General features: G+C 33.4%; 1 protein-coding gene across 3 annotated transcripts in view; it reads left to right on the plus strand.

Moving 5' to 3' along the window:
* ZNRF2 (zinc and ring finger 2) overlaps positions 1 to 26784 on the plus strand; it is a 95999-nt gene that overhangs the window by 51260 nt on the left and 17955 nt on the right. For all 3 annotated transcript variants that reach the window (XM_045564228.1, XM_045564230.1, XM_045564229.1), the window contains exon 2: positions 5707 to 5802. In XM_045564228.1, coding sequence (XP_045420184.1) covers positions 5707 to 5802 — 96 coding nt within the window. The remainder of the gene's footprint in view (positions 1 to 5706; positions 5803 to 26784) is intronic.

Raw genomic sequence — 26784 nt, forward strand, 5'->3', positions numbered from 1 at the left:
TTGAAAAAATTGTCTTTGCTTTTGCTTTCCATCTTTTAATTTGTGCAATACAACCTTTCATGCCTCTCCCTCTAATTTAAAATATTTGTGGTCCTTATGAATGTTATAATGCTGATGAGCTTTGAATTTCTTTAATGTTGATGTTGCAGTATCACAGAGCAAGCAAATGATCTTATTTTTAGCAGAAACAAGATAATATTGCAATTCCCAATCCTCATTAAAAAACTTTTTTTCCTTCAGCATTCTCTTGGTCTTCTTTGACATGATGGACTGTTAAGCAGACAGAATTAAAAAATACTGTTGAGCTGTGCAACTATTCACAAGTGCTACTTCAGACAGAAACACAGTGCACCGTTGTCAAAAGCTGATAACAGACGTGTACTCGACCCCCATAGACTCTCGCCAACCAGCCTCATGCGGTAGTGGTGCCAGTCAGGCAGGGGAAGTTAGAACTAAATCATGAGTGTATCATCTGTCAGTTTAGCCCCTATGGCTTATTAATGTTCTCATTGTGTCAGTCTGGGAGGGTTATTTCATTGAAACATTTTATTTTTTGGTATTCTAAATATATTCATTTTTAAAATAAAAATATAAAAGACAAAAATGTATTAATAAAACAGGATTTGTTCTGTAAAATTTGGATTCAGTCAAAAGGCTTCACTTAAGGACCTAGAAGGCCACATGTGGCCTTAAGGCCTCAGGTTCTTCACCCCTGGTCTGGCACAAGAAGGTATTCTAGGCTCATTTTGTACTTACCCTGTCCCAGACCTAGAACCAGCCATTTCTCCAAGGAGCTCTGGTTTGTTTTTTGGGGGGAAAAATACTTAGAAACCTAAGATCTGGGAGCTGGGTCTGCTTCTGGCTCCTGGGGTGTCATTGCTTCTAGGTCCTTTTGGCGGACAGAGCTAAGAAGTACGTGTGTATTTTTCTTTGTGATTACCTATTTGATATGTAATTAGGTTCATTTATTTCTATTTAAATTTAGGTAGAGATTTTCTGCTAATCCTTGGTTTGTTTTTATTTTTGAATATGTAAATCATTAACATCATTCAGAAGTTAAATAGTTTATTAAAAGGTACACGCATGAGTACCATCTTTTACCTGTCTTTCATCACATTGTCACCACCTGTAGATAACGTGTGTAAACCCTAGTTTGAAGTTTATCCTTCCTGTTTTTCTTTGTGCAGATGTACACATACACATGCATTCCTGTTTACTCTTCTTTGCACAGTAGCTAGCATAGCATATGCATTCCTTTGAACCTTGCTTTTTTTCCACTTAATATATCCTGGAAATCACTCAATGTCAGCTCATAGAGATCTTCCTCATGTCTTTTTTACAGCTGCGTAGTACATCCATCATGTGGATGCACCATGGTTTATTTGCCAAATCTCTGTGATCACTTAAATTGTTTTGAATTCAAACAATTCAAATAGTGCCATGGTAAATTAATGTGCATGTATATTTTGTATTGTTGGGGACATACCTTCAGTGCACATTCCCAGAACTGGATCAGAAGAGATAAGTACATATGTAGTCTGTAGTCTGGATAGATATTGACAAATTACCCTTTCATAGAGATTGTACAATTTTGTAGTCCTACCATCAGTATATGAAAGTATCTGTCCACAGCCTCATCGACAGAGTGTGTTGTCAGCTTTTTTTTTTTTGAGACAGAGTCTCACTCTGTTTCCCGAGCTGGAGTGCCGTGGCATCAGCCTAGCTCACAGCAACCTCAAACTCCTGGGCCTAAGTGATCCTCCTGCCTCAGCCTCCCAAGTGGCTGGGACTACAGGCACAAGGCACCATACTCAGCTAATTTTTTGTTTCTATTTTTAGTTGCTTGGCTAATTTTTTTCTATTTTTAGTAGAGATGGTCTTGCTCTTGCTGGAATCTCGCTCTTGATCAAGCTGGTCTCGAACTCCTGAGCTCAAGCAATCCTGCCTCAGCTTCCCAGAGTGCTAGGATTATAGGCAAGAACCATCACGCCCAACCTGTTGTCAAGCTTTGAATTTTTGCCAATCTAGGATGAGAAATGGTTATCTCCCTGTAAAGACAAAGCGGAACCTAAGGAGAGAACAGTCTGTACAAGCACCACCTGGATTTCTAGTTACATACAGTGAATTAAAGATGTATTTCTCTTTCCTCCCTCTTATACCTGCTGAAATGAGAGTAAGGAAATGTAAATAACTTAAGAAAGTGATTCTTTTATTCAAACACAGCAGTTTTTTATTTATTTAAGGGGCATATGCATCTTTTTTTTTTCCTGGTGAAATGTCTGTTTAGAACTTTTGTCTGTTTTTCTTACAGTATTTGACTTTATTTTCCTCAATTTTGAGAGTTCTTTATACAGATAGTCCAGGACTTACAATGGTTTGACTTGTGGTTTTCCAACTTTATGATAGTGCAAAAACAATATGAAAGTAGAAACTATACTTCAAATTTTGAACTTTGATCTTTTCCTGATCTAACAATGTACACTACGATAATCTCATGGTGCAGGGCCAAATCATCTTACACAAAGCCTATTTTATAACAAAGTGTTGAATATCTCATGTAATTTATTGAATACTGTATTGAAAGTGTTCTGAGCGTGTTTAAGGTAGGCTAGGGCTAGGCTATGATGTTCCATAGGTTAGATGTAATAAATGCATTTTCAATTTAGGATATTTTCAACTTAATGTTGTAAGTTGAGGAACATCTATATATTAAGGATATTGTCCTTTTGTTTTTGACACATACTGCAAATATTTTAAATTTATCATTTGTCTTTTGAATTTGCTTCTGGAGTGTTTTACCGTAACAAATTTTTTCTTTTATTGCATGATGCTTAAGAGAGGCCCTAAAAAGCTGATTGGAAGCTTTATGGGCAAGGCTAGGGCATATTAATAGGCAAGGATTTTGGTGTTTCATTCTGTGGAACCTTTTGATTTAAGAGAAGAATCTACCAATTTCTTAATGGGTATAGACGAGGGGCCTTTTTCAGTATATAGATCTTTATGTATTCCTCTGTTTTCTTCTTCTGCCCATTTCTGTGCCTGGTGTCCTCAATTCTGAATATTCTTTGGTTCTTTTCTTTTTTCCACAGTAAACCCCCATTCTGCTTTCGTAGGAGTATGGTAGGTGCTTGGCTGTATGTCATAGATTGGGGACCTGGGGATCTGTTCCCCTCCCCTGCTCCCCTTTTACAGACATAGTCTTGCTCTGTTACCCAGGCACAATTATAGCTCACTGTAACTTCAGTCCTGGGCTCAGGTGATCTTCCTACCTCAGCTTCAGGCACCTGCCTCAGGCACTACAGGCACCTGTGACCACACCCAGCTAATTTTTTTTTTTTTTTTTGGTAGAGACAGAATCTCGCTATGTTGCCCAGGCTGGTCTTGAATTCATAGCTTCAGGTGGTCCTCTCACTCCAGCCTCTCAAAGTGCTGGGATTATAGGTGTGAACCACTGTGCCTGGCCGGATCTGTTTTTTATTCAGTCTTTCAGTCAATCTAGATTTTAGCCTCATGTATCACCATTGTCTTAGGAAGTAATGGAGCTACAGATTCCTGAGTCCTTTGGGAATTATGTAATGAGAATTGGCTACCTTCTGCAGGCACTTAGGATGTCTGTTTTCTCAGTCCTATTAATTCCTTCATCTGTATTTTTATATCTCATTTGCTGCTGATTCCTCTCATGTTCTTCTTTAAACCATTTTTATTTACTTTTATTTATTTTCATTTCAGTAGGTTTTGGGAGGGGAGGGAGACACATGGGCTTAATTCACTATATTTAACTAGAAATCCAGGTGGTTCTTTGTACATGATGTTTATCTCCTTAGGCTCTATTTTGTGGGTGGTTGGATGGCTCTCAGTGAGGCTTTTTAGGTTCACAATGTTGCACTTTTGTTTGTTGATTTAGGATTTGTTTGCCAGTGCTCAGATGATTCTGATCAGTAGCTGCAAAACTGGTTGCCTCTTGTCCTTTTATGCCTTGTTTAACTTCAGGGAAGCAAGTTTTTAAAATTTCAAGCAAAGGATTTGTTAGTTGGTCCTTGAAATCTGAATGCTGCTTTAAGGTCTCTCTGTCTTCTCACTAGTTAGTTTCACTGTATTTGATGCAATCTTGTGTTTGGTTATTACGTGGTTTTATAGTTTTATTTTAGATGAATCCTCTTTGGGTTTTTTTTTCTTTTTATTTCAGTGGTTTTCAAGAAGTTGAAGTAAATATACCTTCATCCCTTTCTTTTAAAATACATAGTAATACAGTTTGAAAAACAGTGTTCAAAATCATCTATTTCATTTAGGAAATTGAATATCTGTATGAGTAGCCATGCCAACACCTTTTTCCCAATCCTGTGCATGAGGTGTGATTCTAGTCTGACTCATTTTTTTGCAGTGAGTTTCATGTCATGGTGAAGGGAGGACAGTTCCTATAAGAACACACACACATGTGCTAGAACTAGAGATCTGGCAGAATGTTTCTTTCACCATCTGTCTCATTGTCTCTCACAGTGCTGCTGCTTCTGTCTACACTTCTGCTCCAGGACTTCCATGTGGCCCACTTCCTGTGCTTGCCTATAGTTTCTGTTCTCTCATAAGTTCAGCTTACACCTGAGCCGTCTTGGACACTCCAATCTCTCTCTTACCTACATTTGACCATTCCGCTTCAGCTTTTTTCCTGCTTGCCAATGTAGTCTCTCACTATTTCTTAATCATATTTCCAAGAAGAAAAAGGATAGGCCCAGCCCATCTTTTGATCCACTTCTGATTTGTCCCTGGCCAAACAATAAATTGACTGTCTGGGATCAGGTGTCCTGACAGCTTAGGGATGTGGTGGGGGGTGAGGAGGGAGCAGTGGGGCAGCCTGGAAACATAGTATTCATGTATGTAATGGCTGTATAATGACTGCCTAAGCAGCAAGGAACCAGGGGTGGGACAGTTCACCTTGGTAAGTGAGGGAGGGCAGGGTAGAGCTGAATAAATAAAATATTCTCTTCTTCAGTATGCCAGTTTATTTTTAATGAGTACTTTAGACAAATACTTAGCAGTGCAGATTGAAAATTGTAGGAAACTAGCAGACTTATAAGTGTCAAAATTGACTGCAAATACCTGTCCTGATTCAATGCTATTTTCTGTTTGCATTATGACTTTAGTAGTATAATGTGACAGAAAGACCATTAAACTAGAAGTCAAGACTCTCAGATTGTAGTCTTGTTTTTGCTGTTCTGAAAGGCTTCACATTCCTCGTCAGATAAACTTTTAAAAGATTGATGGGGTAGAATAGTTTCTAAGGTACTGTCTAGCTGTAAAACCTTGTGACTCAAAGTGTACTGTACCAAGCTGGGAAAGGTAATTTCCACAAGCATGGTCAGGTTACAAAACTGTAACATGAAATCATAAGTATAGGTTAATATAAAAAATTAGAGAGAAACAAGAGAATAACTGGACCACATTAGAAGTAAATGCAGGAGTTTTGTAGTGGGCCACACCCTCCTCATTTGAACTTGTTTTATTTGAAGATGAATGATTGTCATAAACTGATGTAAGTCAGATATTATAGTCAGAAACTCTTTTCCCAACTTGAGTTTCACATAAATAGTGCAGTGCATTACTGTAAGTGTAATACTGAAGTTTGAAATGTTTTTGATTGTTCACACTTTTTAAAAACCACAGTGGGGTATTCAGAATAGTTAAGTAACTTAGGTTTCTTTTACTTTTTAGGATTTAAGTGCCCTGTATGCTCAAAATTTGTACCCTCAGATGAAATGGATTTGCATCTCGTGATGTGTTTAACAAAGCCAAGAATAACCTATAATGGTAAGTCCAATGCTTTAAAATAATATTTAAAATTAGATTTACCTTACATTTTATGAATCTCATGTTTCAAGTAAAATCTAAAAGGCAGGGAAGGACCTTGTTTTCTCTCTTTACTAAAGCAGTGGTTCTCAAAGTTTTTGATTTGTGGAACTCTTTTCAGTTTTAAAAAATTATTGAGGACTTCAGAGAGTTTTTGTTTATGTGGGTTATATCTGTCAATATCATTAGAAATTAAAACTGAGATTTAATTTATTTTTAATTTATTAATCCATTTAAACAATATATAATTATGTTGACATAATTTTTAAATGAAAAAAAGTAAATTTTCTAAGACAAAATATTTAGTGACAAGAGTAACATGGCCTATATTTTTGTAAACTCTTTAATATCTGGCTTGATGACAAAGAATTCTCACATCTGCTTCTGCCTTCAATTTGTTGTGATATGGCACATCATATGTCCTCTGGAAAACTCTATCGTTACTCTGGAGAGAATGGGAGTGAAAAAGGCAATGTCCTGGTGTTGTTATGAAAATCATTTTTACCTTGTTAAACTAAAGGGATCTCAAAGACTCCCCCACTTTCCCTACTCTACAAGATTCTTTGGACCACACCTTGAGAACTGCTGCATTGAAATAAAATGTTTCAGGTCAGGCTTCAGTAAAAAGTAATGTTCATCATGGCCATTTTCAAAAGTAAGCATGCATGGTTGTAACTGCAACTTTTCTTTTTGTTTAAGAGTATATGGTAAATAAAAGGTACATATTTAGGAGAAGAGAAGATAAAAATTTATTTAATAAGTATAGTAAATAGATGGCTAATGAGAGAAAAGAAAGGCATGAAGAGAGACCAGAACTCCACCTATGCTACGCATATCTGTCTCTGTCCTTCCTTCCATAGACAAAAAATTTCAGTGTGTAAGCCCTGAAGCTAACTGATATTTTAGTTTGTTCTGGTGCTTTAGGCTGTGCCATTCTTCCCTGATCAAAATCTCTGCATAACATGTTCAAGAACATAGGAGAGATTTTCAATGTAGTCTTGGCAAACTTTGGAATAGACTTGGGGGGAAAAAATCAAATAGTTCTGTCCTGACTAATAAATTGAATAAAATAAAGGAAAAATGAGAAGTTTTTTTCAAAATATTACAAATAGTAAAGCAAACTTCCCAAGTTTAAGAGAAATTTCAGATTTTTTAGTTGTATATTTTGTTTAAAATAAAGTGAATAGGAAAAGTACCAGTTAGCAGTAAACAGTGTAGCTTATTGCAACAAGTATCTTTTGAGCACCTGTTACATATTAGGCACTATGTTAGGGACCAGGGATATAGCAATAATAAACAGAGATACAGCTTATAGCCTACTAATAGTCACTGAGCTAAGATTTATTGATTGAATAAAGGTATTGCATGAAAAACATAGTAAATGTAGTAGCATTTTGTTAACTTAATCTGAAATTTCTCCTCTGTTAACAATTGTTAGGAGGGGTAGAATTCAACACTGAAATGAGCATGTTACTTTGGACAGCTTTTTGTAAATTCTTCTAGAAACTAATCTCTCCCTCTCTTTCTCTCTAAGAAGGTAATGTTTCAGCCACACTATTACAGTAATGACAATAGAACATTTTTTCCCATTCATTTGCCAATGAATATGTGAAAGTGGCTTTTAGCAATTACTTTGAATGGTACATGTACCTGTTGATTATATCCTAACCTTTCTGCATCATGAAATTGAATTGGCTATTTTGCATAATCTAGTTAAAGTTCAGTTACTTAAGAAATAAAAGGTGGTCTTATTCAGGTTCAAAATTTAAGGCTAAAAGTGTTTGGGCTTGTTTCTCATACTTGCTTCATTATCTTATCATTACACTCCATAATTATTTATGTTTAATACAAGTGTCTTTAAAATAAGTATCCTTAAATGTTAAGCCTCTGGCCCTGAATTTTAAAAGCACAAATATATTTCCTTTGACCATATAATAATATATTTATACATAATGATGAATGTTGGCATTCTGTACATTTATTTTTTGTGTAATATATCTAGAATACAGTCTTACTGTATATTGTAATATTTGACAGTTTTTAATTTCCTGATTTAAACTTTTCAAGTCATTAAACTTTTCTGCTAGATCACTTGTTCAGTGTCTTAAAGAATCAATATATAACCTTTTGCTTGGGGATACTGTAAACTAAAGATTCAAGTTTTAAATATTTGACTGTATTGCAATTCAGAAATTAGTAACCTTCATGGAAAAAGTAAATAAAGTTGCAGCCATTCTTTAAGCAGCTGACCTGAATCTTTAAAAATTTTCAAATATATATCAACTGTGTAAACATTCACAGCAAGAAGCAAAAACAACATCTTCATAAAGATCATATACAGTTTTTGAAGTTTTAAAACTAGCCTTTGGACAGTGGCCAAATATGGGTAGACAAAGAAGAAAGAAGCTTTGACTAGACTGATTTGGAGGGTTACAGAGAGGTGGCAGATTGGCAGTGTGTTTTCATATTATAGGCTAGGGGAATTCGAACAGACAGAACTCCCCAAAACATCTATCACAGGTGATGAGTTTGTATGAAAATTGACCTGTTTAATGTCTAAATTATTATGAAATTTAGAACAAGGTGAAGTTAGAGAATCTCTGAATCTTTTTAGTCCCCAGGACTCCTCACAATTTTATATATGAATTCCTAAATGTTGATTCCATAAAGAGAGACATATCAGATAGATTGGGCCTCTAAATGGTGTTAATGCTCAGGCAAGAAAAATTTTTTTAGCATAGAGCTTATTAACTTAACACCTTTTTGTAGCCTTTCCCAAAGTAGCTAGATCTGAGATTTTAAAATGTATTTGTTAAGTGAGTATTAATTTAACTATCTATAAACATTCACAGGTAGCAAGGAGAATAACTGGGCTTGTTTTTCAGGCTGGATAGACTTATAGATAAACTCCCCAATAGGATAAGTTCCAGAAATAAATTGGTAATTTGGAGTTTCAAATTCATTCTCACAGAGATGATATTTTAAATATTGATTTGGTTTTCAGACTAGCCCACAACAATTTTCTTATTTTTTTTTAAATCCATAATATATCTGAACACCCAAATTCTAATAACTGAAGAAGAAAATTGGTTGGCTAGGTAGAAGATCTCAGGGCTTAGGCAGCTGGCTCAGCAGAGGTTCAGGTAGAAGGCCCAGGGAAGTCATGGCAGGGAAGAATTCCTGATGACATGGGTGGTGTCATCTATTGCAGATCTATTTTGGCAGAATGAAAAAATTTCATAATGCCACAGTGAGTGTTCATCAACATAGAATTGCCTTTAAGTCAAGGACTGCCTGATTCATACACTTTTCCCTCTTTCATGGGCTTCACTGTTTAGTTTGTGGACCTAGTAATTCCTTGTATAGTGCATGAACCTAATATACATTTTATGAGTATAGAGTCTCTGTACATTTCCTTGTTCTTTATCTTCTAAACTGTTTCAGAACAAACCAAAAAAAATGAATTAAATATTATTAGCAAATCTTTAGTCTTTTTATTTTTAATTTTTGTATTAAAATGTATTATAAATATTATATATACATAATCATACATATTTATGGGGTACATGTGAACATACAGTGTGTAATGATCAAATCAGGGCAATTGGGATATCCATCACCTCAAGCATTTATCATTTCTTTGTGTTAGGAACATTCCAGTTCCACTCTTCTAGTTATTTTGAAATATACAATAAATTATTTTTAACTATAGTCACCCTATTGTACTGTTGAATACTAGATCTTATTCTAACTGTATTTTTGTACGCATTAGCCAACCTCTCCTTATCCTCCTCTCCCCACTACCCTTCTCAGCTTCTGGTAACGATCATGCTCTCTAGCTCCATGAGATCAGCTTTTTTTTTTTTTTTTTTTTTTAGCACCCACATATAAATAAGCACATGCAATATTTGTCTTTCTGTGCCTGGCTTATTTCACTTAATATAATGTCCTCTAGTTACATCCATGTTGTTGCAAATGATAGGATTTCATTCTTTTTTATGCCTGAATAATGTTCCATTGTGTATATGTACCACATTTTCTTCATTCATGCATTGATGGACACTTAGGTTTATTCCATTTTTGGCTATTGCAAATACTGCTGCAGTAAAAGAGAGTGCAAATATCTCTTAGATATACTGATTTCCTTTCATTTTTATATATACTCAGCAGTGGTATTTCTGGATCATATATGGTAGTTCTCTTTTTAGTTTTTTTGAGGAACCACCATACGTTCTCCATAGTGGCTTTACTAATTTACACTCTCAGGGGTTCCCCTTTCTCCACATACTGGCCAGCATCTGTTGTTGCCTGTCTTTTAACTGGAGTGAAATGATATCTCATTGTGGTTTCGATTTAGCAAATTCTTGGTCTTGATTGTATTGATCTTGAAACTACACTGGATCATAGTATGTTTGATGTCATGTAAAGTTCGGTTTTTACTTTAGATTTCTGTGATTAAAGGCAATAAGATTTATTTATATTTAAGAAATCTTTGTTTTATTTGTAGTTGGTACTGTGTGTGTGCTTGTGTACCTAGAAGATGTGCAACTTGAAACAAAGTTGTCTTCTGAGTATTAAACTATATGCTCATGTAGTGCAAAGCAGAGCTGTTCAAAATCATCTGAAAGAAAAGACCAACTCTGGACAGAGTGAGATGTAACTATTACTCTGTTAAACATATTTAAAGAAAGCTTGAGTCAATTGGCAGGCAACTTGTTCTGCAATAAAAGTGAGGAAAAAGGATCCCAATTTCTATGCTGTCCATTGGAGAATTTATCTTGTCAAGGTCACCCAAATATTGCACATGAGATTATATCTGGCAGTTAGCACGCCTTGTTTCCAATGTGCATATGCAGCCTTCTAATGATCTGGATTCCCATATAGCGTATTTGCCAGAGAGAGCATATTTTTTCCCTCTGTAGATATAATACGACCTTCCAGGCAGTTGAGGTTACTCATTTTAAGTTATAATCTTGCTTTCTGCCTTATATACTGCATTTTCCTAGTTTTAAGATTTCTCCACACACATTTATTTTAGTCTTTCTGAACTTCGCATGTCTCTTATAATTGAAGTATAAAAAGAGAGAGAAAGAAAACTTGCCAACCTCCAAGCAGAATTTTAAATAAGAAGGTATAAGTTATTGCCTGAGTATGTGTGAAATTTGCCTTCTATGGCAGATTTCTGTGGTTGAGTTTTAACTTAAATGTGAATCCCTAATTGTAGTTTTAAGTGACTTCATAAAGATTACATTATGAGGTAGCATTGAAGTGAAGAATTATTTTTTACACTACAAATTGTCGTCCATGTTGTGAAATTAAAGGCAATAGAAAGTGTCAAATCCCTGGTACTATATTATAGAAACCTCACAGCAGATGATATCCCAGAATAGCTTAGCAGAAACAAAAGAAAAACTATTCCTAAACCCACATGGGATTCCGATAGAAAAATGCAGTCTTTATTAAAGGTGGACTTTAGATGAAAAATGACAAATATATAAGCAGTGAGAGTACATATGATTAGAATTATTACCCCAAGAACTTTAAAAATGACTATAAATATGTTTATTTTCAAATCATTAAAATTATAACAGGATGAACAGGGAACAAGGAAAAAAATAGGACACTGTGAATAAAGAACAGGAAGGTTTAAAAAAGATTCAAACTCTATAGACATTAGTCACTGAAATTTCTGACGAATAGGTAGGTAAAGCAGCAGATTAGGTAGAGCTGCAAAGAGAATTAGTGAAAATAAGTCTGAGGGAATTATGCAGAATGTAACAGAGACAGAAGGAGGGAAAATAAGAAAGAGAGGTACATGGCACAGAGCCTGGAAACAGAGCATCCACCATACATATAGTAATCTCAGAAAAAGAGATGGAATTGGGGAAAGACAATATTTGAAGGGAAACAGCAGAGAACCTTCTAGAATTGCAGAAAGCTAGAATTCTGAGATTCAAGGAGCACAATGATCCTGACTGACGTAAATAAAAATAAATCCATACCTAATCCATAAACCATAAAACCATAAACCAAATACCAAACAAAAAGAGAAAAATGTTAATGTAACCCCAAAAGTAATAATTTACCCTGTTCCATTATGTTAACATTTCTAAAATGCTTTTTTTTTTGTGGAGTAATTTGAAATTTAGCAGATGTTTATTAAAATAATGGATCAGAAATGATCATATAACAAACTTTATCATAGTTACAGTGTCATCCAGTTACCAAAATTGTAAGCTCACTTTACATGGCACTAAATTAAATTTGACTGCCCTTTTGTAAACACATAACTACCCAAAAGTAGCATCAATTTGTGTTTAAGATGTTAGAAAGTATGGCAGTACTTGTAACAAAATACAAACTTGGAATTTAGCTTGTTGAGTTAAGATTCCAATTCTGTCACTTAATACCAGTGTAATTTTGGTCTTGGTTTTTTTCTCCTATAAAAAATGGGACTAGAAATAGTACCTATCTTCATAGAGTTATTGTGAGAATCAAATGAGAAATCACATGTAGTTCTTCACAGATAATGAATGCTAAGTAAACAAGACCTGTTGTTATTACGAAGCAGTATTACCTTTAACTTTGAGAGGTAAACATATAGTAAGTGCCCTATTATCTAACATGTTAACAAATCTAAAATTCTTCTTTTGAAATTTTATTTTAAAATCTCATGGTGGTTTAAACTCAGAAGTCTAAAAGTCTTGCATGACATTACTAGTTCTATAATATATAAGGGTGTAGAGGGTAGGAAGATAATTAGAAAACTACTTGCTATCACGCAACAATTGTATTCCTACTTTTTATAAGCAACATGGTGGCCTACATAAATCTATAATCTAAATTTTAAATTTGATGACAGGCAGATTACTTACTAGATATTCTAGCAGAAATTAATCTTTGAGGAAGCATAGACCCTTTCATATTCTGTATAGAAATACAAATGCTGTAAAAGTGCATGGATAAATGTGTTTATGTTGAGATAAATTCTTTCTTTATGGCTTATTTAAAAGAAAATGCATAGGAGAGAAATTAAAATAAAAATATTTAGTTCAGTGAGGAAGTTCTGATCTCTAAGGCATGAAGTAGATTTCTGACTTCATTAATAACATTTGAGAAGGAGGATGACTTCTGTTTCCTATATTTACTGATTCCTAATTTGTCTCATTATTTCATAGATCTTTTTAAAAACCCTGCCATTTTGGGGGGTTCTCCTTTTCCTTCTATCACTTTCATAAGGTTGATTTTGTATCACTCCAACATTCCAAGAAAGCTTGCTTGAGTTTAACAAGAAATCAGAAGAAAAAACAAAACACAGAGTACAAGAGACTAAGTAAAACATAGCTGTCCTTAAATAGGAAAAGCTTTTTTCCCCTGGTCACAATTGTTATTTTGGTTAAGGTGGTGTATTGATAAAATCTCATTTTAAAGGAATTCTAGTACAAATATTAATAAAATGCATTTCCACATTTATTTCGTTTTTGTGTTTCCTCTGTTAAGGAGCAAAGGTAGGACTCAGCCCACGTCTGTCAACAGTTTTACCTTTTCACAAAATTAGTTTGTATATTTGTATGCAGTAAAGATAAATTAATCTTTATTTAGACATTTAACTTAGACCTAAAAGGATGAGGAAGATTCGGAGAGAAAGGGAGGGCATGTTTAAAAGTAACTAGGCAGGTATAGTTGGGAGTAACAATGATAAAAAAGGATTGAAGGTGAAAAGCTAAATTAGGGCTGTATAATGAAGTTCCTTTATAAATTATTTAGAACTTGGGAAATTAATCTTGCATTAATATGCAGAAATTTTTGTAAGGAAAAGAATTTCTTTAAACACCAGTTTGGAAGGTGGTTCAATATTTTACATGTGCAGGGTCTGGGTGATGTATTGGGAGGAGAAAGAGACAAATGTCAGAGGCATTATAAAGAAAGGGTGAGCTGTGTTTACTGATTGCTGCAAGTGACTTGAGGCTGGGCAGTGGACTCAATCCAGGGATAAAAAGATTATAAGAGAGTACCTGTCTGCTCTAAACAATATGCTAGGGTGTTGGTCTTTGCAAAATGTGAACATTATAAAATGTGATTTTTTAGGATTTTTCCAAAAGGGGGAAGTAAAGATATTACAAAGGATTACTGAATGTTTTATTGAGTTCAAGAAAGATTTTAGAGAGGATTATTAAAGAAATGGCTGGTGAATATTTTTTCAGCAACCATTTATTACTTGCATAAAACTAAGGTGCCCTCCCACCCCCTTGAGTCACCTTTGCCCTGAAAATCCATAGTACTGGCCCTGGATTTGCCTCAGAGATGGCCTTGAGACAGATCTTCCCAGCCACTGAGTGGTTTGGTTTCAGGGAGGGCAGTATTAACACAGTGGCTTTGCTTTTCTGGGGAATTATTTTTAACTCTCAACATTTTAAGTGTATTAAGGTAACATAATAAAAATAATAAAGGAAAGATATTCTATCTAGTCCCATTTTTTTGCCATCTAAATATTTACACTATATTTATGATTTGCTTGATTTCCTCTATTTTCCAGTAGACTGATTTTGGGATTTCCAGACTTCTTGACCTCTCAACACCTTCTAGATCATTTTTACTGTGTCTCCTTTTATCTTAATTCCTTTAAACTCTACTCCTCAGCATTCCCCTCAATTCCTAGGCTTTTCTTTGTAATGCTTTTTGGTATGAGGCGTCTTTATATAACTGAAAAATCTTTGACATCAATACCCAGATCCCGAGTTCTAAATATCATGCTCTTGTTAAAGGAATCAGGCTCCTTGCAGAAATGGCTGATTCTAGGGCTGGGGCAGAGAAAATCAAGATGAGCCTGGAGTACCTTGTAGTGTCTGAAAGCAAGGAAATGATCAAAAAACCAAACCATGAGGCCATGTCAAAGGGACACAGGAGCCACGCTGAAAGAGCTTTCCAGTGGCCAAAGCTGGAACAGTTTGAACAACAAAATTAATATAGCATGGTATTGGATTATAACCCAAAGTGTAAAATAAATATATCCAAGTCCATACTAAAAAAAAAATAACTGAATGAATGAATGAATAAATAAATAAAATCTATAAAGAAGAGTAAAAGTTTAACCTGGACACTTACTCCTAAGAGGCAAACCATACATTTCTTTGCATTTTTTTTTTAAATTATAACATTCTCATTTGTTGGGACATAAAAGAATTTTCTCCCCAAATTTTCTAATGTGCCACATGTGCTCTCTGATTTTAAGTAGCCCCAGGACACACTAAAACATACTGTATGTGGTACATGTATAATTTAAAACACATAATCTTAGTTTATTATTAACATTGAAATAGTGGATGAAAAGGATTTGGGGAAATGAGAGTTCCTATTGTTAGCACCAGAAACAAAAGGTTTAATTTTCTCTTCTGCAGGTTTTAGAGGGAAAATGTGAGTGAGTTAATTTTATTAGGCTTTATATTGTGGAATTCTCATAGCAAGGACTTATGAAATCTTAGTTTGTAATTTCAGATATTTTATGTTTATTACTATACAGAGTATGCATGAGTGAATATAAAGTATAGCTTATTATTCATTAACATGAGGCTCAACTGGACTATGCGTTTTACCCTTTATTAAATCAGAGAAAGATGTAGGCTGTATTTTTTGCTCAGTACTGTTTTTTTAGAGTTTTAGTCTTCCTATGAAGGAACATGGTTTGTCTCTACATGTGTTTGAGCAGAGATAGAGAGAACCTATACTTTAGTGTTAAGTTTATTTCTAGTATTCTATGGTTTTGTTACTTTTAAGAATGGCATTTGTTTTCACCATGAGAACTTCAAACCAGTTTTGCTGATATGAAAGAGAAGCTATTTGTTTTAGGTGAGACCTTGGATTTTCTGGATATATAACTGTCATCTGCAAATGAAGATAATATTTTTAAGTGTTTATGCATGTTTTGTTTCTTTGTCTTTCTGCATTAGTTTGAAGCTTACAAACAGTATAGAGTAGTAGTGGTGCCAGTGGGCATGTCTGCTTGTTCATGTGTGTTTAGTGTTTCGCTGTTTAATAGATGGTTGCTTTGAATTTTAGTAAATCATCATTATTGTGTATATGTCATTTTCTCATATTCCTGTTTTCCTTAAAGTAAAACAGCTGAATTTTATTAAATGCTTTTTCCCCCGTTTTAACTTGTTAATTGATATTTCTAATGTTTTAGTTGAATTGTATCGATTTCTAAGGTTGCTGGATTTAACTCTGATCATGAGGTATTATTCTTTTAAAACATTACAGCCAAGGTTATGCATAGCTAAAGGTTATGCTAATAAAATGAATTGGAAAGCTTCCCATCTTTTCTCTGAAATGATTTGAATAACTCAGAAAATACTGTTCTTTTCATAGTAGATACAACTCAACTATAAAACCATCTACCTTTTTAAAGGTAGACCCTTAACAGTCTTTCATTAGTGTATTTTGTTTTACTACTTCCTAAGTCAATTTTGGGAATTTGTATTTTGCTAGAAGATAATCCTTTTCCTCTAAATTTCCTAATTAATTGCCATAGTATTGCACATAACATTTTCTTACAAAATGTTAATCTTCTAAATATCTTTCATTGTATTTTTTTCATTCTAATGGTGTGTATTTTTGTTTTTGTAGTTTCGTACCTTAGGCTAGCTAAAATATTTAATTGATATTTCAGGTAAGCTACTTTAAAATTCTACTAAAATTTATTAGTACCAAGTACTAACTAAAGCTATTTAGTTTATTTCTTTTCAGTCTTTCAATTTTAAAAATTAAAATATTTTAGAAATAGAAATGTTTCCCTTATAATAGCTTTAGTTTACCTAAGGTTTTAATATGAAATGTTCTTTTGTTAATTTCTAAATGATTTCTCATTTAATTTTTAATTTCCTCTTTGGGTCAGAGATTAATTAGAAAACATGTTTCATAATTGCAAAGAGATGTATAATGGGAAGTCATTTTGATCTTGATATTAGAGAAAGCTGCCCATACTTCTCTCAGTTTTTGAAATTTTTTGGTGTTTCTTTGTGGCCAAGTACATTGAGTTCTGTAAATTATGAATATAAGAGAACTATATATGTTTTCTGTAGAGTGAAAAAATCTTAGTTTTTAAAGAAGACATGTATATGTGTGTATGTATTAGAAAAATACAGTGTGTGTGTGTGTGTATACACATATATATGTACTTCCAACCAATTGAGTTTGGTTGTATTATTGAAATATTCTGTATTATTGCTTGTGTTTGGTCTACATAGTCTGACAAATTTAGGAAGAAATTTGTTACAGTATCTTCACTGTGACTGTGGTTTTTTTCATTTTTCTCATGTTTAAAGTCTCTTAGGTTGTTTCGGTGATATTTCCCTTGCAGCGGTTTTTTTTTCTGGTTTGCTATGTTATTTGCACAAATATTTGTGATTTATTTTCTTTTTGGATTGAATCTTTTTATGTTATAAAGTATTCATCTCTATCCCATGTAAGGCTTTTAAGGCTTTTAGCCTTATCTTCTGTTTTACTGAATATGGTTTTGACTTACGCATGTTAAAAACTGAATGGTCTGAGATTTTACCCTACTTGCAAGCTAACAAGTTAGCCTGCCACAGTTTCATGGATTCCAGGAGAAGACATAAGACCTTGCATCAGAATCAAAGAACTTTTTTTACTGATAGCAATAACAATAGCCAGAATACCAGTATTTTTTTGTGTCAGTCCCTTAAGCCCCCATTCCCACATGATGCTGCGAAGAGGGCCAGGTGACATCTGCACACTCAGCGAGTTATATGACAGAAGAGGAACCCTGAGCTTAGGGAAACTGAATCTTTTATCTTGGAAAGTAGGCGTGTCTCTCCTTTTGCTCTGGGGGGGTGTCTCTGTCTCTGTCTTCCAAGGCTGTTCTTTATACAGACATCCTTGAAAAGGGAGTCCAGAATTTGCAGAAACATGAGAGAGACCCGGAGAGAATTGTCTCCCCAGAGACAGTTCTTTTTATTTACATTTGCCTATCTTTGCTCCTTTCTTTTTTTTTTTAAATTAATTTTAATTTTATTTTTGAACAGGTAATATGTTTGCATAGTTCCAAAGCAAAGAGATACGAAGGATATCTAGTGAAGTCCCCCTTTTACCTCAGTCACCTTTTCCAGAGGTAGCCAATACTACCAGTTTCTTGTGACACTTGCAGACATTTAATGCATATGCAAACAAAGATACATATGTTCTTCCCACACACACGTGTGCTCTACACAATTCTGAACCTTGAGTTTTTTCCATAATACATGCTGGCAGTTATTCTAAATGAGCTTCATCATTCTTTACAATTGCCTTATATTTCATAGGTGGATAAACGACAGATGGATGAACCATAGGTAGATAAACCTACCTTGTATGTGGATGGATTTTTAAATTGTTGCTGATATTTTGTATGTGTATGAGTATGTCTGTGGGTTGTAATCCTTTTGAAGCCTTGGTTAGTCAGGAGTATGTACATTTGTATTTCTGATAATTATTTGCCAGATTCCTATCCAAAGATGCTGTGCCCATTTTAATTCCCACCTGCAGTATGAGAGTGCTGATTCATATCCTAACCAACAAAATGCATATCACATTTTTTGATCTTTGTAAATCTGATTAATAAAAAGGTATATTTATATGATTTTGGTGTTAATTTTTTTGTTTTCATCAGAATGGAAATTTTTCATGTGTTCTCCTTATTTGAAATACAGTCTTAATCATACATCACTTTCTCATAGGTGTGTGAGTCTATTTGGGGTCTCTGCTTTTTCTCTTCCATTGATGTGATCATTTAGTCCTATTTCAGTGTCAGACTGTTCTAGTTAAGGTAGCTTTTATACTGTGTCCTAATATCCAGGCATCTGCTCTTCCCTCAGTTTTCTGGCCATTGATGCTTGATTATTTTCTCTGTGAACTTTAGAATTATCTTGTCTAATTTTAAAATAAAAATATCGTGGTTTTTAAATAAAGGTCACATTCAGTTTATAGGCTACTGGTGGGAAATTAACATATTTGGTATTGGGTCTTCCTATCTAAGAATATGGTTTACCTTTCCATTTGTTAAATTTTTCTTTTGTTTCTAACCTTACTAGGGTCTTAAGGTTTCTTTTAGAGCATTAGACACATCTTATGTAGTTTATTCCCAGATATTTTATCCTTTTTATAGTTCTTCTAACAGATTATTTATGTGTTTGATGGCCTTTGATTTCTCTTATTAATAATGTGCCTAACCTTTCATTTGGTAATAGCTTTTTATTGTCTTTGATTTTCCAAGTATACAATTGTATCATCTACAAATAGCAATCATTTTAGCTTCTATTTTCCAGTTTTTATACTGTGAATTTCTTTTACTTGATGGTTTCTAGAACAGTGTTAAATTAAGGTGATAGTAGTTGACCTTCTTGGCTCATTTTTCACTTCATTGGAAACACTCCAATGTTTTACCATTAGTATAATGCTGGAATGTATTAGGATTTTTGAAAAATGAGGCTGGATGAGTTTTGAGGATAATCTTTTTTGTTTTAGAATCAGTGTTATTGTTTTAGAAAAAATAATTTAGAGACTTCCCTTTTTTAACTTTTGGAGCTATATAAATAATGTTGAAGTCATTTAGTATGGTTCTCTAGAAGTGTCTGGGCCTCATGCATTTTTGAAGGATTGCTCTTAGACAGCTATCTCTTTCTTCTGTGGAAATTTATTAATATCTCTTTGAAAGATTTCTGTTTTCAGTCTGTTTTGCTTATCAATATTTCTTAGAAAATTACCTATTTCATTGTCGCATACTGTTGAACAAAGTAGTGTCTAATGGATTCTTTATTTTCTGCCATAATGTGATTATTTCCTCAGTTTGTTCTTAATTTGTGTATTTTTGTTGGCACTCCCCCCATACCTTTTTTATTGTTAGCTAATGATCTATTTTGATTGTTGTTTTTCTTTTCTTAGCTTCCTTTGGGTATATCATTTTTCTGTTTCCTAATTCACTGAATTAAGCTTTTCTTTATATTATTTATTTCTTCTGTTTTCCTTAGGTATGCTTTTCCTGAGTTTATTGTGTTGGGGGTATTCATTTATTCTCTTATTTTTCAGCATGAGTATGCAAGGCTATGAGTTTTTCTCTGAAAATGCTTTAGCTCTGTCCCATAGGTTCTGATAAGTAGTGTTTTTATTATTGTTACTTTTTTTTAGATGCAGTAGTTTGTATTTTGGGGATATCTTTAACTCAAAAGTTATTTATGAGTGTCTTTAAATATTCAGATGTTAGAGACTTTTCCCCCTGGTTTTGCTAGTTGTTTTCTAGTTTTGTACATTGTGATCAGAGGATGTTGCCTGTACTATTTCTGTATTCTTAAAATTTATTATGATTTTCTTTGTGGTTTAATACAAGTTTATTTTTGGTGAATGTTTCATATTCATGTTCAATTTAAAAGGTCTTTAATATTCATTATTATTGGTTTGCTTGATCTCTTGCACTAAGAAGAATTAGTCTACTACTACTGTTTCTTTTTCTCTTTTTGTATATACTTTTTTGCTTTATGAATGTTGATGCTGTTATTTGTGTATAAATATTCATAACTATTATAACAGGTGCAAATTGCATTTTTTAGTGTTATAAAAGCTCCTCTGTCTCCTTTAATTCCTTTTGCCCCGTGCTCAACCTTGTCTGATATTAAGATTGTACTTCATTCCTTCTTTTAATTTGTATTTGCCTGATAAATGTTTTCTCTTTTTATTTTCATTCTCTGAATCTTTTTCTTTCAGAGATGCTTTTTGTAAATAGCACAGGGTTAGATTTCATTTGGAATCCAGTCCCATCTTTATTTCTTTTCTTTTACTCTGTTGGTTTAGCCCATTTACATTTCTTAGTATGGTTAGTTTTAATTGTCATTATATTAATACTTTCTGGTTTTATAGATTTTTTAAAAAAGATTTCACTAAGTGGCCAGCTTTTCCTTTTTTTGTTCCTTTTAATTATAAACAACTGGGTTTTTTTTGTGATTACTTTTTTTATAACTTTATGCAGTGCTCTTAATCTTGTTTTTAGACACTGTTCTTTCTTTCCATGAGCAATGATGAAATTGGTGTATTTCCTATTTCTCCCTTTCCTTTCTCTGTATCCTAATTTTAATTATTACATTGTTTTAATGTTTACTTTTATATTCTTAATTTTTTATACTTCTATTTCATTTGTCAGCTTTAAGTGATACTTTTGACACCCAATTATTAAAGACAAGAAAACAGCTAAACTTAAATCACTTTCTGCTCTATCTACCCTCGCCTTTTTAAACTTTTGTTAGATATATACTTTACACATTATCTAATCAGAGTTTCCACTTTTATTTTAATCTTAAATAGATTGAGTTCTCACTGCCATTCCTTTTGTTTTAGTTTTCCCAGGCATCTCTTGGTTAGCTGAAGTTTATCCTCATATAAATCCTTTGAGAGAGGCTCATGGGAAATAGTTCCCTAGACTTCTTGGGTGTTTAACATAGACTACTTGTCCATGTTTTGTTGTTATTGTTGTTTTCATTGTTTTTGAATAACACTTTGGGTATTAAATCTTTGGGTTATACCTTTTTAACTTGAGGATATCATAAGCATTCTTCCAGTCTCATAAGTGTAAAATGTTACTGTGGAGTAGTATGAGACCAGTCTGATTTCTCCTCCTTTTAAAATTGACTTAATCTTTTTTGCCAGGGTGCCCAAAGAACTCTATATTTTATGAACAATATCTACTAGGACGTATTTGAAATAGTGTTGATTTTTCTGGGTCAGTGTTTTTCTAGCACTCAGTGTACCCCTTTAAATATATAGATCTAGATCTACTTCTATTTCTATAATATTTTCTTGAATTTTATTTTTGACTACAGATAGGTATTGTTGGATTTCCTTTTCTTATATGCTGTGAATAACACTTTTTTCTAATTCTTAACTCTTAGTCCCCAGTTTATTTTTCTTGTTTTTCTCATTTCCATCCCCCCATGTCCCTGTGATTGCAGTAATATTTTTTCTTTCTTGTGCTCCTTCTAGTTTCACCTTCATTTTTGTAGTAGTTTTTCTTTCACTTCAAGTTTCATCCTTATATCTGAACTCTTACATCTTTGCATGTACTTTTAGACCATTACTTTCCTATTTTTTTTTAGTATTCATGGGAAATAAGTTGATTTGTTGAGGCTGCATAGTGAACATATATATGTGTTACACCTTCAACATGTACACATTTATAACTGGTAAATTTGGTGTTGTTCCTTCTCTTATTTTTTCACTTTAATACTTTACTTTGTTCTTCCCAGCCTTTTCTGAATTGAGCAAGTTGTTTTCACCTTCCTCCAAGTGAATTCACAACTTCTCCTGTGCATCTTTTTTTCTTTTGCTGGTTACCTTACTTTAATATATATCTTTAAACATATATTTCTCTTTCATTCTATCAAAATGAGGGATTTTCTCTTACCTCTTCCACTTGGTATACTTGTTCACTTCCCTCTTCTCCACTCCCCACAGCTTCTCTTTCTAAGTCTTAGATAATATGAGATAATTTAGACTTTACATTCTACATTAAGTTTCTGTTAACAGAATATTAATTTTGTTTTAGAAACCCCTCTGACAATTCCAGACACAGTATTATCTATTTAGATTTAAATTTCACTTATGTATGTTTCCTTGCTCGTTGTTGTTTTTTATACTCTTTATTTTTCTCTTCCTGTATATTGAGATCTTCATTCTTATTTTAATTTTCTTTTGTTCGGAATACGCCTATGGGTAATTTCCTTAGAAAGCCTTCATGGGCAGTATACTTTCTGAGCTATTAGATGCCCAAAATATTTTTCATTTGCTTTCACATGTGAATACTATCTTAGTTGAATATAGAATTTGTTAATTTCAGTGTGTTTTTTCCTTTAAATCTAAAATTGTTCTACTTTCTAATTCCCAGTATTATAGATGAGAAATCTGGCTTAGTCTCATTATTTTTTCATTGTAATTACCTACTCTTTCCAGTTAGAAGTTTGTAGCATGATTTCTATTTTTGAACATCAGAAATTTTTCTGTTTTCCTCCAGGGTTCATCTATTTAAGTGTTTTTCCACCCTACTCCCATTTCTAATTAATCCTGCTTAAGACTCCATGAGCCCTTTCAGTCTAAAACTCAAGTCTTACTCAGCCTAGGGCTTATTTTCTAATATTTGTTTGATTATTATTTCTTTCTGTTCCTTTTTCTCTTCCTATGACTGGCTAATTTCAGTATTAGAGATTTGTACTCTGTGTTGTGTTTTTATTCATGAATTGTCTTTTCTTGGAGTTACTTACAGGATACTTACTCTATGCCACTAATTTAGTTTTCTTCAGTGACCTTTCATTTTTCCTTCCTCTGAAATAATAAATTGAAAAATTGTGTTTTTTAAAAGTTCTAGTATCTTTTACTGTTGAAGTATTGTTGTCATTTTTGTCCCCTTTGCCCCTTCCTGTCTTCCTTACTTCATTTATTCTGCCCTATAGGAGGTGCCTATTTAAATTTTTTGGCATGATGTGCCCCCTCATCCACATTACTGTGTGTACTTAGCTAGCTAATGATTTTTCTCAATTACATAATGTTAGGAGTTGTAGAATCTCTCAACACTTACGCAGGTCATACTGTTGTCTTTTTTCTCAGTAGAGAAAAAGAGAATGCAAGATATTACTCTCTTGTGAGCCTAGTGGTCAGTAGCTTGGCACACGAAGATTTTTTATTTGAGACTGTTCTTAGGTGCAGGGAGAGTTCTTATCCTCAGCCCAACTCTGTGGCTTCTTTCCAGTCCTTTCAGTGTCAGGGAGAGCAGCCTTTTTCCCTGTTCTAGTGGATTTACTCAGGTACTGCTCACTGCCTGGGTAGTTAATTTAAGAATTAGTTGACTTTGACCAAGACCAGTGAAGAAAAATAAACCTCTTTCCAAATCAATGTGTTTTTCACTGTCTCCTTAGAACAATTACAAAGGAAAAAATAATTTTTTTATACTTGCACTTTCTTGATTTTTCACATGGTAACATAACCTGAGTTTTCAGGTGATTCTAGATTTAGATTCTCCAGGATCCAGCAATTAGTCACAGTTATTTTAGTAGTTTAGTAGCCAGGCAAAGGGGGATCAAGAAAGAACTCTCAGTTGTTCATGTTACGTAACTGCTAATGTCAGAGCTACTGGTTCTTGGCTTCTTGTTTTTTTCCCAGACACATTTGAATTTCACACTTTGACTTATTATCTTGAGTGGGCATTTTTATTATCTTTACTATGCATACATATTTTTAATACTTTACCCATACATACTAATAAACATAAAAGCATTTATTGGCAACTTGGCATATATTCAGTGCTTTTTGGTTGATTGGCTGATATGAACTTCCTGGATAAAGAAATCAATGTACTTAAAAATTAAAAAAAAAAAATAGATCTGACCTCAGCTGAGTCACCAAGGCTACAAAAAGTCAAAGTGCCCACCCAAGTCATTGGCAACACCACCACCAAGGCTTTTGGATATTTTCTCTGTCCATTGGCTGTTTACTCATTGCTTGGTGTTTTCCCTAGCCTTCTGAGATCTGGTGCTTCATTAGTTGTTCAAGAAATATTTATCAGGCACTTACTGTGTGCAAAACACTATGCTAACATGTTGGGTTAAGCAAAACCTACAGGGTCTCCTGCCCACATAGAATTTACCTTGTTTCTTTAACACTGAGGTTGCAAACATTGGCTACATCTGACTCACAGGCATGCTTTATTTGGCTTGAATAGTATCAAATGTTTTTTGAGTCACTATTTGGAAATTAGAAAATTCACTTAAAAACCTAAATTTTCAGCTGCTTTAAATGTGTAATCTGAACCCAATTGGACTTCGTTTGCACATAGCATTCTGCTCTAGTAGCAACTGCCCCTTTAAATAGGACATGTACCAGTTTGCCTCCATTCCCTGAAAATCCCTAAAACCAAAGCCAAATTCAATGGGCATTTATTGTTACAATTATGCTCTTTTTTCTTATAAAATAGTTAAGAAGATGAACTACATCTTTAGGCATTTGAGTTTGTATCCCTTGTGAAATATTTATCAGTAATCCTGTTAATTATCTCACAGCCTCTAGAAGAAGAAAAAGAGCCTATACTTTAGCTTCAACAAAGGCAGTAGACAGGACATGCACATTGTAATACTCCTTTCCAAATTCATTTTCACAAAATGATGTATGGAATCCTAGTTTATAAATCTGATGATAGTTCTCGTGTAACATATACTATGTATTGCATGCTGTAATACTGTTTGAATTGACATTTTTCCATTTTCTTCAATACTACTGTAGTAAAATTTTGTTTATATTCAATAATATTTAGTTAATGCCTTTTAAGTATTTTCACATTTATTAGCTTTATTTTTAATCATCAGTGTTAAAACCGTGTGAGATGTAAGTATTATGACATGCAGTTTATTTGAAGAAAATGAGGCTCAAAGAGGTTTGTGACTTGTCCAATGTTCAAGCCTGTTCTTTTTCCATGAGACTGCCTTCATTTGCATTATCTTATTAGATCTTCACCACAATCCAAAGAGACAGGTCAAGCAGGTTTTGTCATTATTACCACTTCAGATTGCAGAAAACAAACTCAAAGAATACTTTCTTGCCAGTAATCACATAGGTAGATTCCGAACATATCTGCTCTGTGCCAGGTATAATGCTAGACATTTTAGAGGTATTATTTAATTCTTACCACTATCCTATGAGGGTGGGCACTGTTATCCCTATTATATTTCTAAATAAATTGTAAGAGTTGGAATTTGAACCTAGAACAGTCTATAAGTTACACTTGTGGGGTTTTTTTTTTATTTGCTACAACATATTACCCAGATTTTATGACTCCTTTTTTATTGCTGTTATTAGCCTACATACATTGTGATTCAATACATTCATCTAATTTTAAATATATATAATACTAAAATTAAGATTGAAAATCAGATGAGGGTTTTTTGTTGTTTTTTTTTTTCGGGACTATTGTTTTTTTTTTTCTTTGTAGTGATTCAAGACAAATGAACTTAAAATGTTAGTTCTAAATATAGTTTCTTCTATTCTTGTATGTATTCAGCAGTTTCAAAATATTTTTTTTTCTTCAATTCATGTGGACAACTAATTTAGGAAAATATTTGTTTAGGGTTTAGCAAATCAGTGTAATTGTTTTCAGGTTTTAGTGTTGTTTTGTAACAGGGAGGGTTCACAGGAAAATTATCTTATAGTTTGATTTGATGATTGGGAAATATTGTAATCTAATAATTTCATAGGTGACTTGTATGACTACTTGCAGCTTTTAGGTTCTTAATTTTATGAAATACTTAATCCTGAATTAGCTTTTTAAAGGCAAGATAGGAGCAAAAATGCCCAAGAAAGCTGAGTCTAAGTTGGAGTTAATATATCATTCATATATTGTAGCTATTAGAGTTTATAGGTTGGGTTCCATGTTATTTTAGCTACATTCTCTAGAGAATGTGCCAAATGCCAATTTCCAGAATATTCCTAAGTGTACAAACTTTTTTAAAAAGTCATCGGAAGAGTCATAAATTCTATCTCCTTTGGAGAATTAGTCTTAATTTTACATTAATTTTCTAACAATGCAGATAAAGGGTAGCTATGTATTTAATAATCAATTCTTACTTAAACTAGAGAAGAATTGATAAAGTAATGGTCAGTGGCATTTAGGCAGAGAATTCAATAATTTCTAGTTGAATCAGAAGGATAAGGTTCTAAAAAGGGTAAAAGCTGACCAGGAATGTTAAGTTTTAGACAGATTAATAAATGTTATTCCCATGTTTTTATTAATATGTTTATCTTACATTGAAAATGGCAACTTTCCTTTGTTAAATGTCATTTCTAAACCCCCTTATATTTGAGTACAGTAATAACTCATGGGTCTGTCATCTAAAATATTAATGTTAACTTCTTTTAAACCCATTA

Source organism: Lemur catta, chromosome 11 (genome assembly GCF_020740605.2).
Source record: "Lemur catta isolate mLemCat1 chromosome 11, mLemCat1.pri, whole genome shotgun sequence".
NCBI classification, from domain to species: Eukaryota; Metazoa; Chordata; class Mammalia; order Primates; family Lemuridae; genus Lemur; species Lemur catta.